The sequence below is a fragment of the Solanum verrucosum genome, unplaced genomic scaffold, assembly GCF_900185275.1.
Source record: "Solanum verrucosum unplaced genomic scaffold, falcon-dt-bn FXZP01000086.1, whole genome shotgun sequence".
NCBI lineage: Eukaryota > Viridiplantae > Streptophyta > Magnoliopsida > Solanales > Solanaceae > Solanum > Solanum verrucosum.
In genome coordinates this window covers 1,312,227-1,328,497 of record NW_026020100.1, presented here as the reverse complement: position 1 = coordinate 1,328,497, position 16,271 = coordinate 1,312,227, and the positions used below count along the sequence as shown (strand labels likewise).

The 16,271-nt window shown below is 33.1% G+C and overlaps 2 protein-coding genes across 2 annotated transcripts; one reads left to right on the top strand and one right to left on the bottom strand.

Annotated features, from left to right (window-relative positions):
- Window positions 1-552: 552 nt before the first annotated feature.
- LOC125824908 (alpha-(1,4)-fucosyltransferase) lies at window positions 553-4,954 on the top strand. The gene is made up of 3 exons (XM_049504253.1): window positions 553-1,274; window positions 3,859-4,032; window positions 4,205-4,954. Exons 1-3 carry the CDS (start codon window positions 777-779, stop codon window positions 4,772-4,774), a joined length of 1,242 nt encoding a protein of 413 aa, XP_049360210.1. The 5' UTR covers window positions 553-776; the 3' UTR covers window positions 4,775-4,954.
- Window positions 4,955-6,219: 1,265 nt separating this feature from the next.
- LOC125824896 (uncharacterized) lies at window positions 6,220-8,467 on the bottom strand. The gene has a single exon (XM_049504237.1). The coding sequence runs from the start codon at window positions 8,340-8,342 to the stop codon at window positions 6,450-6,452; it is 1,893 nt and encodes a 630-aa protein (XP_049360194.1). The 5' UTR covers window positions 8,343-8,467; the 3' UTR covers window positions 6,220-6,449.
- Between the last annotated feature and the right edge of the window lie 7,804 nt (window positions 8,468-16,271).

The following is a 16,271-nucleotide window of genomic DNA, read 5'->3' as shown; positions in this document are numbered from 1 at the left end:
ATCAGATTTACAAAAAATTGACTCTCATAATTTGAACCAACAACAACAACAAACTCAATATTATTCCATAAGTGGAGTCTGGAGAGGACGATGATGTGTAAACAGTCTTACCTCTATTTTGTGCAGGGGCGGATCTATGAGGGTACCAAAGGTTCATTCGAACCCCTTCAGAAAAAAAACTACATTGTATATATAAGGGTAGATTTTTTTTTATATTTGTTCATATACTATTTTTGAACCACCTAAATCAAATGTGAGAATAACAACAAAAAATAATACAAAAACTGAAGCAAACGAAACAACACAAGTAATACCATAATCGAAAAATATGATTAGCAGGAGAGTAATAATAACAAAATTGGTAAGGAAATTAGACAATGCTTCGACTTTCATATGAGGGTCATTTTCTTGGTAAGTTATAATTGAGTGTGCCGTGTTTAATTACCTCAAAATTTATGTAAATTTATCACAAAATAAATGCAAATTTAATTTCTATCATCATGATTTCAGAGTTGTCCTCTCTTTTTCCTGGTTCTTCCAAAATCCCAACAGTATGCTTATATTAGTCTTCCAAGACAATACTATGTTGAATAATCAAACAATTTTTACTAATCTAACCACCGGTAGATGAAAATTGCTCCTTCAAGAATACCAATCATCATTCTCAGATCAATTATTTTGATAACCCCCTTCCCCTCTCTCTCCTTGAGTGACCAAGGGAGGGAGAGAGAGAAAAAAAAAGCTGATTTCTTCTGTGTGTGTTCTTGAAGTGAAAAATGCAATTGAAATCTGTCAACACATTTGCAATCACAATCATGTTGGGTTTTACACTTATCATTCTGTTCTTCTCTGGATTTCTTGATTTCCCACTTCACACTTCTTCTTCAAACCCATCAACGAAAAATCAAATCTTGACCACCATCTCAGTTTCCGAGCCCGACCCGTTTAGTAACTTGTTGGGTGCTTTTAAGAAATGGGATTCTCAAGTGGGTTGTGCTCAGTTTAGGGGGAAACACAAAGGGTTATTAGGAAATGGGTTGTTGTTGGATTCTTCTTCTGGTTCTTTGCAAAATGTTGATGATGGTGAATTGAAGTGTAATGAGCTAAAGATGGATCATGTGAGTGTATTAGTTAAAGGGTGGACTTGGATTCCTGATAATTTAGATAATTTATACTCTTGTCGGTGTGGGCTTAGCTGTTTGTGGACTAAATCTTCGGTTGTTGCTGATAAACCTGATGCTTTGTTGTTTGAGACATCTACTCCTCCTGTTGAGGTATTCTTCTTAATCAGTGTTAGCTCTTTTATCGAGTTGATTTCTCAAATGATCACTCAACTAATTGTTATTTTCTCGGAAATTCATGTTTTATCAATCTTAGCATGAATGAGTTCTTTGTTTGGTAATCAATAGTGATAATGCATCTAGATAAACCTACGTTTCTACTTTGTGGTATTTCCTGATTGTGTGGATTTTGGTTCGTTACTGTCTGAGGCTCTAAACGTCTATATAATCTCTAGGATCAATGTCAGCTTAGCTCCAAAACATGACAGAATGGAGGCAAATGATCTATTAGCCCGATAAGGCTAAGTAGTCGTTTTACACTTACATTAGTCCGGTGCTTGTGAAGGGCTTCTTATTCTGCTTAGTTACTTGTACATCCGTATAAAATAAATGTGATACATAGAGAAACTCTAGTGTCATAGAACCTTATTTCTCGTTTAAAAAATGCAGCAAAATGTAAACAGACGACTCATGTATCCAACACCCTACTATTTGGGTTGAGGCAGGGTGGGAAAAACTTCCTTCAGCCTTGAAGGTATGCTGCTGCTTTTGCGCAAATGAGAGGATTTCTCCAAATAAAATGGACCAAATGTCTAATATTGTAAGATCAATATTGAACCTTGCTGGTATCAGTATATGATTTCTTATGCCTCACCAAAGAGTGATAAGATGTCATAAGATGGAAGAGTGATGAATTTCAAATAATCAGTAACCTAGAGGATGCAGCTTGTCTATTCCATCTACCTCATCTCCTTTTCTTATAAAATTAGGGTATGACAAACTCAAGCATTCAGAATGTTAGAGGCAATATACTATTAACAACTTAAGTGCCATTAAATGAACTGAAGAAATTATCTAACCATGTTTAATTATGTGAAATCTATATATGTGAGTGCACTAAGCATTTTGAATTATCTACTTCTTATCAATATTTTTTTGCTCATGTTTTAGCTTCTTGTTAGTCTTTACATTCTGGGTCGTCTCCATCCTAAATTGGGTTTTGACCTGTCATACTCCAGAAATACAATCTTGAAGCGTCAGCTTCCTTTCCTCCTCTCCCCTGCAGCTCGTTGCACATCCTTATTGTTAAACTTCTGATGTTTTTCCAAAGCTAATCAGTGGAGCTTGCAGCTATGATTTTTCTTTTTGCATGGAATGGAAAATGAAATCTTTTGGCCTTTAGTTTTCGGATAGACTAACCCACAGCCACTTATTACTTACGTCTTACATATATGTCACATAGACTACTGTTTTCAAATAGAACCTCAAAGCAGTGATCTTGACCAACCAAATGGTTATCTTCCACATATAGTTATTAACGTATGGAAAGAATTGAAAAAATAATATTTTACCCTTTACTTGTAATGGTAGGATGATTATCCGGCTCTCTATTATTTTGGTAAAAAATACACCAGTGACCAGACCCAAATGATTCATGATTCTTTCTTAGTTTAAATTTTATTTTTGTATAAGGTGATCAAAGCCTTTCATTCAATTGTGATGGAAAACCTAAATAGTTGTCTATTGTACTTGCTATGTTCTGTGAAATATTTTTGCTATGAATTGTTTCAACTTACCAATTAGTGAGTCTATTCATACATTACTGTGAATTGAGCATATATTGTGCTCCTTATAGACGTATGCAAAATTCAAGTTCTTTATATGACTATATTTTTTTGTCATTCTGCACTTTTCTTTATTTTCTGTGATATAGCTATGTACTGTAATAACTTGTTAGGAAGTTATATGCGACAATAGTTGTTGGCAGCTTGTTAGGACATCAAAGATAGCTATTTGTTCTCATAGGTGTTGAAGTACAGGTGGATAGATTACCAAGTCTTTATTAGTGGTCTGGCGACTTCTTCACTTTGTAATCTACAGAGATGCTCTCCGTTGAACCTAAGACTTAGTGCTTAAGGTTTCACTTCCCCTAGTTGATTCTGTTTTTGCAGTTCAAGTTTCTTTTTTCCTTTAATATTTGTATTCTGTATGATATCCACATCACTGCTTTCGATGCTATTATTAGAGGATATGTGGGATGAATTATTTGTCCTAACAGTAAATTCTTTTGGTTTTGTTATGGTTTTCAAAGCACCTTAGTCAATCAGTAAATCTTCCATTCTTTATTTTCTGGTCATGTTTCCGTGGAACACATTTTCTTTCTGTGAGGAGGTTCATCATGTCAGAATTGCCTGATCACTCTTGCTTTTTTCTTTTTCTTTTTAAAATTGGTAAGATCAATCTTGCTTTCTTCTGACCATTATAATAATATTCTCTAGCTAATTTCTTTCTTAAAATGCCGAGTTTACCAGAGATAGTCTCTGTTGGAAAACATACTCTGATTCTATGAAGTTATGCAAATTATATCTTAAGAGTTGTTATTTCAGCATCAACCTCTGGTCTTTTCCCTCATCCTTTTGTTTTAAATCTCTCCATCGAAAGGAGGGGAGAATTACCTTTCTTCTTTGCTGAGATCCCCACGGTAAATCTGAATTGCGTAAAATTTTTACTGGTTGCACACAGTATGCATTCTTTTTCTTCACTCCAGCCTCCTCACAATTGTTATTTAACTTATCAGAGACGTCGAGGTGATCCATTACGTGTATACATGGATCTTGAAGCTGGTAGAAAGAAATCAGGGTATGAGGATATATTTATTGGCTATCATGCAAAAGACGATGTCCAGTCAACCTATGCGGGCGCACTTTTTCATAATAATCGGAATTATCGCCTTTCTCCTTATAAGAACAATGTAAGTGAAAGGCCGCTTTGTTCCTTCAATTTCCTGTACAATAATCAATCATTGAGCTTAATGATATTACTTACAGCCACTTTGGTACAATATCAATCTTTGGGCTTAATGATATTACTTACTCATTCTTTGAAGTGCTTGTTATAATCTCCAGTGATTTGTAAATTTGTAGGATACTCTTGTTTACTGGTCTTCATCACGTTGTCTTCCTCAAAGGAACCAGCTTGCCAAACGTCTACTCAGCTTGCTACCTTCCCATTCATTTGGCAAGTGCCTGAACAATGTTGGAGGTCTAGACAAGGCACTCTCGTTTTATCCTGAGTGTATCAAGGATTCTAAAGAAGCACCCAAATGGTGGGATCATTTGCATTGCGCAATGTCACATTACAAGTTTGTCCTTGCTATTGAGAACACCAAGACCGAAAGTTATGTAACAGAGAAGCTGTTTTACGCACTGGACTCTGGTGCAGTCCCCATTTATTTTGGTGCCCCGAATGTCTGGGACTTTGTACCTCCACATTCAATAATTGATGGAAGCAAGTTTAGCTCTTTGGAGGAATTGGCCTCGTATGTTAAGGCCATTGCTAATAATCCGGTAGCTTATGCAGAGTACCATGCATGGAGAAGATGTGGCGTGATGGGGAACTATAGAAAAACACGGGCAGCTAGTCTGGATACTTTGCCTTGCAGGTTATGTGAAGCCATCAGTAAAAGAAATGGAAGAAATGCAAAAGCTTCTTGACTATTCAACTGCAAAACTACAGGGTACTAGGTTTTAAATTTCATTATTATTGTGTACTTAGGTCAACTAGTGTTGTTTGTAAACAGTGCATGTGTTGTTAGGATATAGACTAGGTAAAGTGGCTTGTAAAGATCTCAAATCCTTACAAATTAATACTACATAAATTTTGGTCCAACAAAATTGAGTATTCGATTTCCACCAATATCTGTTCACAGTGGCGTATTCTTGAACCTAGAATTCGTCTTGTCTCCAGATGTTAATAGTCGTATCAACTTTTTTGCTGGTAAATTAACCTAATAGTTGGCTGTCAAATTAGAGACTGCAACTGGGACACTATATGGTTGTTGTCTCGTTTTCCGTTGGGATAGGCTTGGGTATCCTTGTCGCTTTTCTTTTCAGTAGAATTAGTATTATTCTCATAGTTTCTTGTCCTTCGATTTAGGATGTTATGTAATGCTTTCCTTACATTTTCCATGGCTTCTTCACTTCCATATTTTTTGTGTCCAAAACTGCTTTGGAATGCCTTTTTTCTTTTCTTTATTTGAGTTGAAGATCTATCAGAAACAACCTATTTACCTTAATAAGGTAGGGTAAAGTGTGCATACACACTACCACTCTACTTGTGAAATTACGCTAAATTTGTTGTTGTAATTGTGCTACATTCTTTATTGTTGCAGAAGACTAGCAGTTCAATTAGATCCTTTTTCTTTCTAAATGGAAATGCATATCAAAACTGTAACGAATACGATTTTAAGGAAAGATGTAAAGCCAAACTATTTTAGTAACAAAGCAGCTATTTTACAGAAAAAACTAGACAAATATAGCATAGTAGAAACATGCACTAGTTCTCTTACACGGGCGAAATTTCTTAGACAAGATTTCCCTCCCAAACAAAGCCAATACAGACGTGATTACTTGGTTGTTTCTTATGAAAGTGGTATCTGGGTCAGTTATGTGGACAGCTTGACTATTCGACCAGATACCTGCCACCTTCTACGAGCACAAAAGTGAATCAAGTGTGGAGTCATAAGATAGTCAAGTGTGATATTTTATTTTAATTTGTGAATCAAGTGTGGAGTCATAAGATAGTCAAGTGTGATATTTTATTTTAATTTTTGACTCACCTGTCGATATGAATGTTAATGTCTTCCTTCTTCAACCAATAAGTGATCTGGTATAAGGCCAGCCAATTATAAGCACAATTCAAAACCAAACTCTGTCAAATTCGCCGTAAGAAACTGAAGGACAATACCTCTAGAGATCTTCTAGTCATATAAGATAGGCAGTATTTTACGATACAGACACAGAATATGAACAATAAAGAAGCCTTTAAGAAACTCGGCACTAGAGACCACTGAACTCTTTCTTCTTCTTTTTTTCAAGCATCCGGTATCTGAAACCCAAGCTTAGATAAAACAATCACAAATTATGGAAGAGGAACCACATGAAAAAAGCTTTCTTTGATACAATTCGATGGAAACTCAATTAGCCATATAGTTTATGAAGTACAAGGTACACAATATGTTCCTGATATATTCAAAGACAACTGCAGAACTGATAAGGCAGAGGCCAAGTAACAATCTCATGACTAAGCCATTACTAAAATACATACAGCTTGAGACTCTTTAATGAAAGTTTTCTGCATGAGCAAAGAAAGCTGACAACTAACCAAGGATTAACTAGGCAAAGAACATTTTTTCTGAGAATGTCCCAACATATGGCAGCGACCACATTGAACAACTCTCTTTGGACGCTTGAAACTCTCTATGCGAAGAACCTTCTTTTTGGGCCTGCCAGGAGGACGTCGGGTTTTTGGTGGTCGAATTATAATATCAACATTTGCTCCCCCACTGTCTGTACCCTCACCAGCCTCATTCCACAGGCTCCTATCAGGAATTGGATATATCATCTGTGAATAGGTTTCACGATAACTGTGGACCGTGAAACAAGGCTCAGCAAATAACTGGGCATTCTGCCCACAAGAGATAAGTGCAGCAGCAGCGTGTGCACACGGCACACCGAAGAGTTGCCAACGGCGACATGAGCACACACGACTTCGTATGTCCACAATATTTGTCCTCTCAGTTGATACAATCTCAAATTCAATTTCATTTGCTCGTAGAACTTTATAGCAGCGAGCATCAGCAATTGCTTCTGATATTCTCTTTTCAGCAGATGGCACGAGTATTGATGTCCACCTCATGCCCATATTTCGGCGATCATTACACCATGATGTTACTTGTTGGCGGATGTGCTCCATCATCTGCACAACAGGAAGTTCATGACACTCTAGTGCCCAGTTATACAACACTTCTGTGATCCCCAGTGAAAAATGACCATATCGTAACCCTTCAAAAAATGCAACAGCCCACTGCTGCGGATTGTAATGGTGAAACCATTGTAGCACATCTTGTGAAATATCTACCATCTCGGAGACTTTGCTCTCAAATTCAGATGTGGTTAATGCATACACTGCATTCCAAAAAATGTTCACTAATTTCGAGTTCTTAAATGTATCTCGAAAGTTCTCACTGATATAACGCAGGCAATAACCATGAAACGCAGTTGGAAAATGAGTCTCAACTGCCTCAACCATACCAGCTGATCTCTCAGAAAGTATAGTAAGTCTTGGCATACTGTCCGTATTTACACCCAGAAGTTTGCGGAGCTCCGACATAAACCACATCCAGTTCTCATCACTTTCCACATCGACAACAGCTATTGCCAAAGGAAACAACGTATCATTAGCATCAACAGCTGCAGCACAAAGTAACAAACCCAGGTACTTCCCTTTTAAATGAACTCTATCAAGTTCCAAAAGTGGACGGCAAGCATTTAAAAATCCATAAATTGCTGCACGATATGAGATAAACAGTCGCTGGAAACAATTCTCCTGTCCAGTGGCAATTGATGCAATGCTCCCTGGATTAGTCTTCCTTATCTGTTCACAATATGCAGGAAGAAGCTGATAACCTTCTTCAAAGGTTCCATGTAGAGCAGCCATGCTGCGCTCCTTTCCTCGCCATGCTTGCATATAAGACACAGCAACCCCATGTTGACTCCGGATATCCTGCAAAATCTCCTTTGGTTTATACTGAGGATTATCCCTCACCCGTGATTCAACTGATCTTGCAACCCAACCCACCGATGCTTGCTGATGGTGAAGGCTCTGAACCCCCTCACATGTATGCTCACCATGAAGAGTCCTTATCGTAAATGTAGGAACTCCTGGACATTTCGACACATGAACACGCCACGGACAACCCTCTTTGGAGCACTTAGCTATGAATCTACTCCTATCTGACTTTACTATTCGAATTTCAAAATGCAACGATATTGCTATCTCTTTCAAAGTCCTTCTACAAGTATCAACATCCGGGAACTCTTGCCCAATCGCTAAAGGCTGGTCAATCAACACACCATTCAAACTGGGTACTACTGTAACCTGCTGATCATTTGAATCAAGTCCTGATCCTAACATCTCACGTACCGATTCCAATACTTGCCGATTCGTATCAGACCCTGATCCTAACATCTCATCTACTGATACCAATACTTGATCCCCCATAACTCTAAACACCTCTAAATACCTTTCACCTTGTTGCTAAACCCAAACCATCCCTCCTTTCACTTCAACCAAATTTTCCAAATGGGTAACTGAAAATCCACATCACTCCAAATTCAGTATCTACCAAACGACAGAGGAAAAAAACATCAAATGGGTATGCAAAACTCACCATCAACACATCAATTCAAATTCTTATGCTTGCATATACACTAATCATCTGTAGAAACCTACACATTTCCAAACTACATATCCCATTGATAAACAAAAAATGCAGCTCAAAAAAAGCTAAAACTAGTACCATACAAATCAATCTCAAAAACAATTATCACATAACACAAAAAATACAAAACAAACAACTATAACTCAATTCCAAACACAGAAATCCCAAAAAAAAAATTACAAAAAGGATTTTCATCTTTACCTGAGGTATACTAGTGCAGTTGTTGAAGAGATCTAATTAGGACCCAGTAAATGGATACAATTAAAGAGCTGAGCTATATAAATGGATACAATTGAAGATGAAGATTATGAAGAACAAGATGAACAGTATAAGAAGGTAAATTTGATGAATTTGGAGGGCAATTGGAAAACCCTAAAGTTGGAAAAAATGTAAAATATTTTCTCACAACGGCGAGAGAGAGGGTTAATTGGGGAATTATGGATAGGAATATGTGACGTACAAACAGCAATAGAGGTAATGACATTTATAGCCTTGAATTTGTTGGAATTTGTGGGATATTTGAGGTGTAAGTGTAAATATATGTAAAAGGATTGTGAAAATGGTCTACAAATTTGATATTAGCTAAAAATGAGTTTTGAGGATAAATGATTTTCTTTATTACAATTTCTTACTCATGTGTTAAGATTAGAATTGAGTATTGTTTTGGTTTAATTCAAGTATTTCATTTTTTGAAATTAATTGATGTGAAAATCTAGACCTTTTATAGTAGGAAATTTGGATTCTACCGTTGAGGTAGGACGAGTCAATTCACTATAAGAAATTGAAAAATATAGCAAAAGTACTAAAGATGTTTGATTAAAAGACTTATCTTTTTACCATTGATCATGTATGCCTTTGTCTATAGTTTATTTGTACGTTTAACACATTTCGTACTATGCCCTTCAACAAACTTTGAGACCTTACGGAGACAACAAAGAAGAAGAGAGAGAACTTAGAGAAAATGAGAGACAAATCTTATATCACATTCAATTATTTGCAATTCAATACAAACTTCTATTTATATTTATCGAAAATAGCTAATTAAACAAAAATATAAAAAATAATGTCGAAATTCAAATATAACTGAAATAACTTACTTTCCCCGCCAATTTGAAAACAAGTAAAACTCGCGTGATTTGATTCCAATCAACAGAATGATGTGGTGTGACACATAGTAGGAATGTTGAAATTCAAATGTAATCGAAATAACCAACTTTTCCCGCCAATTTGGAAATAAGCAAACTCACGCGATCTGATCCTAGTTAGCAGAATAGTGTGGTGCGATGCATAGTAGGTACCTACTATATTAAACTTCAAATATAACTGAAATAACCAACTTTCTCGTCAATTTTAATACAACAAATCTCGTGTGATCTGATCCTAGTCAACAAAAGGACTTGGTGTGACTCAAGTAGGAATGTTGAAAATTCAAATGTAACTGAAATAGCCAACTTTCCCCGCCAATTTGAAAACAAGCATAACCCGCGCAATATGATCCTAGCCAGCAAAATAATGTGGTGTGATGCATGGTAGGTCATATTAAAATTTAAATGTAACTAAAATAGCCAATTTTCTCATCAATTTGAAAACAAGCAAAACTCGCGTGATCTGATTCTAGTCAGCAGAATGGCATGGTGTGACGCAAAGTAAGAATGTTGAAAATTCAAATGTAACTGAAATTACCAACTTTTCCCGCCATTTTGGAAACAAGCAAAACTCGCGCGATATGATCCTAGTCAACAGAGTAGTGTGGTGCGTATATAGTACGTTACTATATTAAAATTCAAATATAACTGAAATAGCTAAATTTTCTGTCGATTTAAAAACAAGTAAAACTAGCGTGATCTGAGCATAGTCGGCAAAACAACGTGGTATGACATAGAGTAGGAATATTGCAAATTCAATGTAACCAAAATAACCTACTTTTCCCGTAATTAGGAACAAGTAAAACTCATGTGATCTGATCTTGATCAACAAGATGACGTGGTGTGATGCATGGCCAGAATGCTGAAATTCGAATGTAATCGAAATAATCAACTTTCTAGCCAATTTGAAAATAAGCAAAACTCATGTAATTTGATCCTAGTAAGCAGGATGACATGGTGCGACGCGTAGTATAAATATTTTAAAAAGTCAAATGTAACTTAAATAATCAACTTTTCCACCAATTTAAAAATAAGTAAAATTCATGTAATCTGATCCTAGTCAGTAGAAAGAAGTGGTGTGATGAATAGTAGGATATATCAGCTAATATGTGTATCAAAAACATTACCTAAAGTTTAAGGACTATTTCCAATTTCCATGTTTATGCATAAAGGAGGCTACCTTATTTGCAGCATTAAATGCACTTATTTTCACCATATTATGGTTCATTAAGCTCTATTGTCTACTCACATTTTCACTCTTAACTCAGTTCTAGTTACTATTTCTATCAATGTCTTCAATATTAGCTCGTTTGAAAGTTTATTTACAATCATCTATAATATCTTTATGATTTTCGATACGTTACTAGTACCAATTTATGTAATTATTGATTTTGTTTAGTGTTTATTTCTATAACTTAAAATAATTAATTAATTTAAATAAGAAGATCGACCAATAAAATATAAGTAGTCAAAAACAACTATATTATTAATAAGAAAGGAAAATTGACACACACACACACACATATATATATATACCGTTTGGGGTAAAAGATTGGCACAAAGTAAACCAAAAATTCCTTATTGGCATATTTAACCCAATATGTCTTACTATTGGTAACTTATAGCTCATATCAAATGGACCCAAAAGGCTCGTTTAGTTGAGGAATTAGTTATTTCGAGATTATTTATCCCCGAGTTATTACAATGTGGCAACTTTAAAACTCAAAGAATTGTCGAAAGTGTGTGAAAGTTGTAAACATACTTCTTGCGGGATACTTCCATGTTCTGGAAAGTGTATAACAATGTATATCCAGCAAGATATCTATGTATATCTTGTCTATATATCCGTGTATGATATGTCGCCATGACAATCTATGTAAAACACGGTGATATACACGATATACTACGTGATATACATTATTAAAAATTCACTCAAAATACAAATTGAAATTCATGGTCCAAATGTATTCTGGGCAAATTGATTTGAGCCCCAAATAGTGAGCCCATTTCACCAACCCAAGGTCCAAATGACTATCAATTAATTTATCTTGAACCCGAATTAAGCTACTGTCACATGTCAAATTACGTGGCATAACTCAATAAAGTTGCCTATGAGATCATGCTTTATGTCGACGATGTAAACGTTGACATGTTAGCTGATAAAATGAAAGTTTATCAAATTGGCTTGTAATTCAAACTGATCAATCAAATTAAAGAAAATGATTTTGGCTTAATTCTATATACTACCACAAGGTAGAAGTAAGAGTATAGAATTAAATAAACATGAAATTTAACTTGTTGGGAAATTAATACAAATTTTAAATATCTGAAGTGCATTTTTGTCCTTCACTTTTATGAGTGACACAAGTTGCCTCCAACCATATAAATCATTAAACAATCATGGACAAGATCTTAGTATATCATAATTCCATAATAAACCCTTGGCCAGCTAAGGTCATTAGAAAAGACAAAGCCTTCCATTAAGGAGAAATTAATTATAATTTTTTTGTTAAGTTTCTTTTATGATCTTTTCTAAACTCATAGTGTATCTTTCATGGATTCTCTTTTGAACATTTTGTCTTTCTTGCCAATTTTGACTCAATAATTCAATTAATCTGTTACACACCTTTTAATTATTTTGTATACGTGTGAAATAATTATTTTTCAAATACGAGTTATTTTCATTTTTCATAAAATTATTGAAAACAACCTCAATCACACTTAAAATTGTGGACTAGCAATCAACATAAAGCTTTATAAATAATTATGGAGTCTAAGTTCCACTAGCTAGAGAAAAAAAAGTATTAGTAAGTGATTTCTTTTTTACTTATTACAATTTTAGCAAAAAAAAATTAATGAATAGTACTTATATTGATGTAAAATTATATATACGCGTGAAATAATTAGAATGCACGAATAGTGGCCTCATGCACCACAGTTAACGAAAAGGAATGCATTATGGGAAAACAACAAAAGGGTCATTTCTAAGTCTTTCAAATCATAGTTTTGTAAATTTGTATAAAATTAGTAAAGCATCATGAATGATCAAACTACACAATAGACCTATTAAAAAAGGGAAAATTAGCAATTAAGTCATAATACATAACATAATTAGTCAAAATAACAACACTTTAAAATATTTATTTAAAATGGCAGAATGACAATATTTTTATAAAATAATATGTATTCAAATTTTAGTATTTTAAATTAATTTTATTTATGGAAAGAGTCCTATATTAGACCAAATTATATATCAATAACCGTTTAAAGTGAAAAAAATAAATTAAACCAATACCATTAACCTTTTTTCATCACCATTCACGTTTCTTTCCCCAACTTTCACATTTCTTCCCCACCTTTCACGTTTCAAGTTTATCTTTCTTCAAAGTGCTAAATTGTTGTTCATCAAGAAATTTTCTTTATTGTTAAATGAATTCTCTTTATTAATTCAAGCAGATTTCTCGATTGGCAAGGTAATTTCCATTATCAATTTTGATTTTTTTTTATTTGATGTTTAAATCACTGATTCTATACATTACTGATTTTCAGTCAATTTTTATGTGATTTTGTTTAAATATTCACCATATATTTATTAATTTCAATTTTTTTTGTGATTTTCTTTTAATTTTTCAGATTTTGTAGATTCTAGAAATTCATATATATGTTTGTTTTGTTTGATATTTAATACATTTTAAAATTTGATAATATCAAAATTTGCTTTTAGGGTTTTAATTACGGGGAAAGCATTTGATTGTCTACAATGACTGATTCAATCAGAATTACTAGAGGTATACCAAATAATATTCAAAATTTTGGGGAATTTCCCTCATTTGATTTGTGTATTACCCAAGGGTTGCATTGTATTTCAATCTCAATTAGTATACCAACATGTCTGTATTTCCTTCTTAATTTGTATTCATCCTAACTGTATGCTAGCAATTTTGTATTTTATTGGGTATTCATTCTGTATTTCAATCTCAATTTATATGTGAACAAGTTTGTATTTCTCTTTTGTTTTGTATTCAACCTAATTGTATACCAACAAGTTTTGTATTTTATGTGCTTACTTTACCTTTCAAAGTCACTTTGTATTTCAAATGAAGAGAGTATTTAATTTCTTTTGTATTCACAACCTTATATTCAATCTCACTTTGTATTTATAACTTTGTATTTTCATCTCATTTTTGTATTCATATATTGTTGTATTCAACATATAGTTCATGATCGATTAGTTACATTAACTTAATGGGATACAAATTATTGTATGTATTCAAATAGAAAAAACAACTACTAAACTTTAAAAAAAAACAATTTCATTCGTTATACATCATAATTTGGATACAAAACATCCGAAAAAAGCTATAAATCCCAATGTATACAAAGATTTCACTGATTCAATCAGAAAAAAAAAGAACACTCTTGTACTCGACATATACAAATATCTCATCCAAACAAATAATAAAATCGAAAAAAATACCTGATTGTTTTTCGATTATTCACTGGATGCGACAAATTTATAGTTGTCAATTTTGAAAAATTCTGTTTAAAAAATATGTCGTATTCAACTTGAAGAAGTTTTGAAAGTTATCAGATGAATGATTCGGAAGACAAACTAAATTATTTTAATTTTTTTTATGTTCTTAAGAAGAAAGCAAAAAAACGCTCGACGGAAAGATGACTATTTATGCTCTTTTCAAAACGTAACTGATTTGTATTAAAAATCTTTTTTACCTCTTTTGATTTTTTTTGTTTCATCATTTTCTGTGTTCTGTTATTAATTATTTGTATTCTTTCAAATTAATCAAAATAAAATAAATACATAACTAATCCCTTAACAAACTAAAATAATGACATTTTTAATAAATAATGAAACTGTTGCTAAGGAGTCCCACTAAAAGCTAAAATATTGCTCTTTTGAAAAATTTCCCATTAAAAAAAGGGCCACTTACATTGTTATTATTATTTGGATTAATTACAAAAATCCCATCTTTTAATTTACTTATTACCATTGTCCCCTATAAGTTTTACAAATCTCCAAAATCCCTCATTTTCACGCATCAGATTAGTGTATCTCGCGCATCAGATTAATGTATTAGCGCATCAGATTAGTGTATCTCGCGCATCAGATTAGTGTATCTCGCGCATCAGATTAGTGTATCATGTATAAAATGTAATGTATCTTACTTAACGATTAATGTATCTCGTGCATCAGATTAATGTATCAACACTTATATTATTGTATCAGTTTGAGGGATTTCTGTAATTATAAACTTTTAAGGGATAAATTGTAATTTTATCTTAAAAGTATGTGATTTCTGTAATTTGCCCTTATTATTTTTATTTGTTTCTTGTTCTTTTTCTCTTTTGAATTATCATAGGTCCAGTCACTTCACTAGATTAAAAAAACATTAATGGTGTTTAACCAATTGTGGTCTCTTACCACTTTTTAACAAAACTACAAAATTAAAAGAAGGGCCAATTAAGGAATCACTGAAAAGCCATAACATCCCTATGAAAAGTATTAATGTTTTTTTTTTGTTTAAGAAAATAGTTATTTACCGATGTAAATTGGTCTTCCTTTAATTCAAATTATAATCCAATTAAAGTGGAGATAAGGATCGACTTTTTAGCAAGATATGTAACGTATATATTGTTAATATATATTTAATATAATTTTGTTAGATTTAATTTTATTCAAGTAATGTATTCTAGCCAATTAAAAAGATCTTCGATCAATTCAGATTGTTCAGAAATTATAGATTGATTATTAATCAAAGAGGAGAGATTCAACAATAAAAAAAATATATCGATTCTTTGAGATCCATCGTCTCTTCATTTGTTATAACCCTAAACCCTCCAATCAATTGAGTAAAATTTCATATGACATAATTTTCCATATGGATTCACTATTCGAGTCATCATTCTTGGTGAAGTTATTTTCCATAAAGGTAACATTAAAAGGGAAAAAAAGGAAGATATGTCATTGAAGGTAGATTATTAAGGTAACATTTATCATTCTATGGACAATGATCTATCATATATATGTTTGATATATTATATAATGATTTTTTAAACTAATATATATAAAAGGGAAAACGGTCTGAAAAATATTTTAACTTTGTCGAAATTGTCGTTACGATATCAAATTTTATGGAGGACTTTTTACCCCATGCACTATTTAATAGTGTATTTTAAAGGTATATATGTGCCCACGTAGACACATTACTATTTATAATGATGTAATATTTATTAGGAAAAACTACAGAAAATAGCAAATTACATCTCATATTAAAATAATATAGCTATAGTATACTTTATTTATATTTTATGGTTATATTTAATTAATAAATAGCAAATACAATTTAACACTCCTAAAATTATTTTATACAATTTCACACGCCTAAATTTTGTTTTCCCTCTGTTCACGCTTCTCTCTTTCCTACTCCCATTTTTTCAGCTTTCATTCATTATCCCAAATCAAATCTTTATCCTCAAATCACAAACATTACTCCTAAATCAACTTCTAATGTACAGTAAGTCAAACAAGAAAGGTTATGTGGCGGA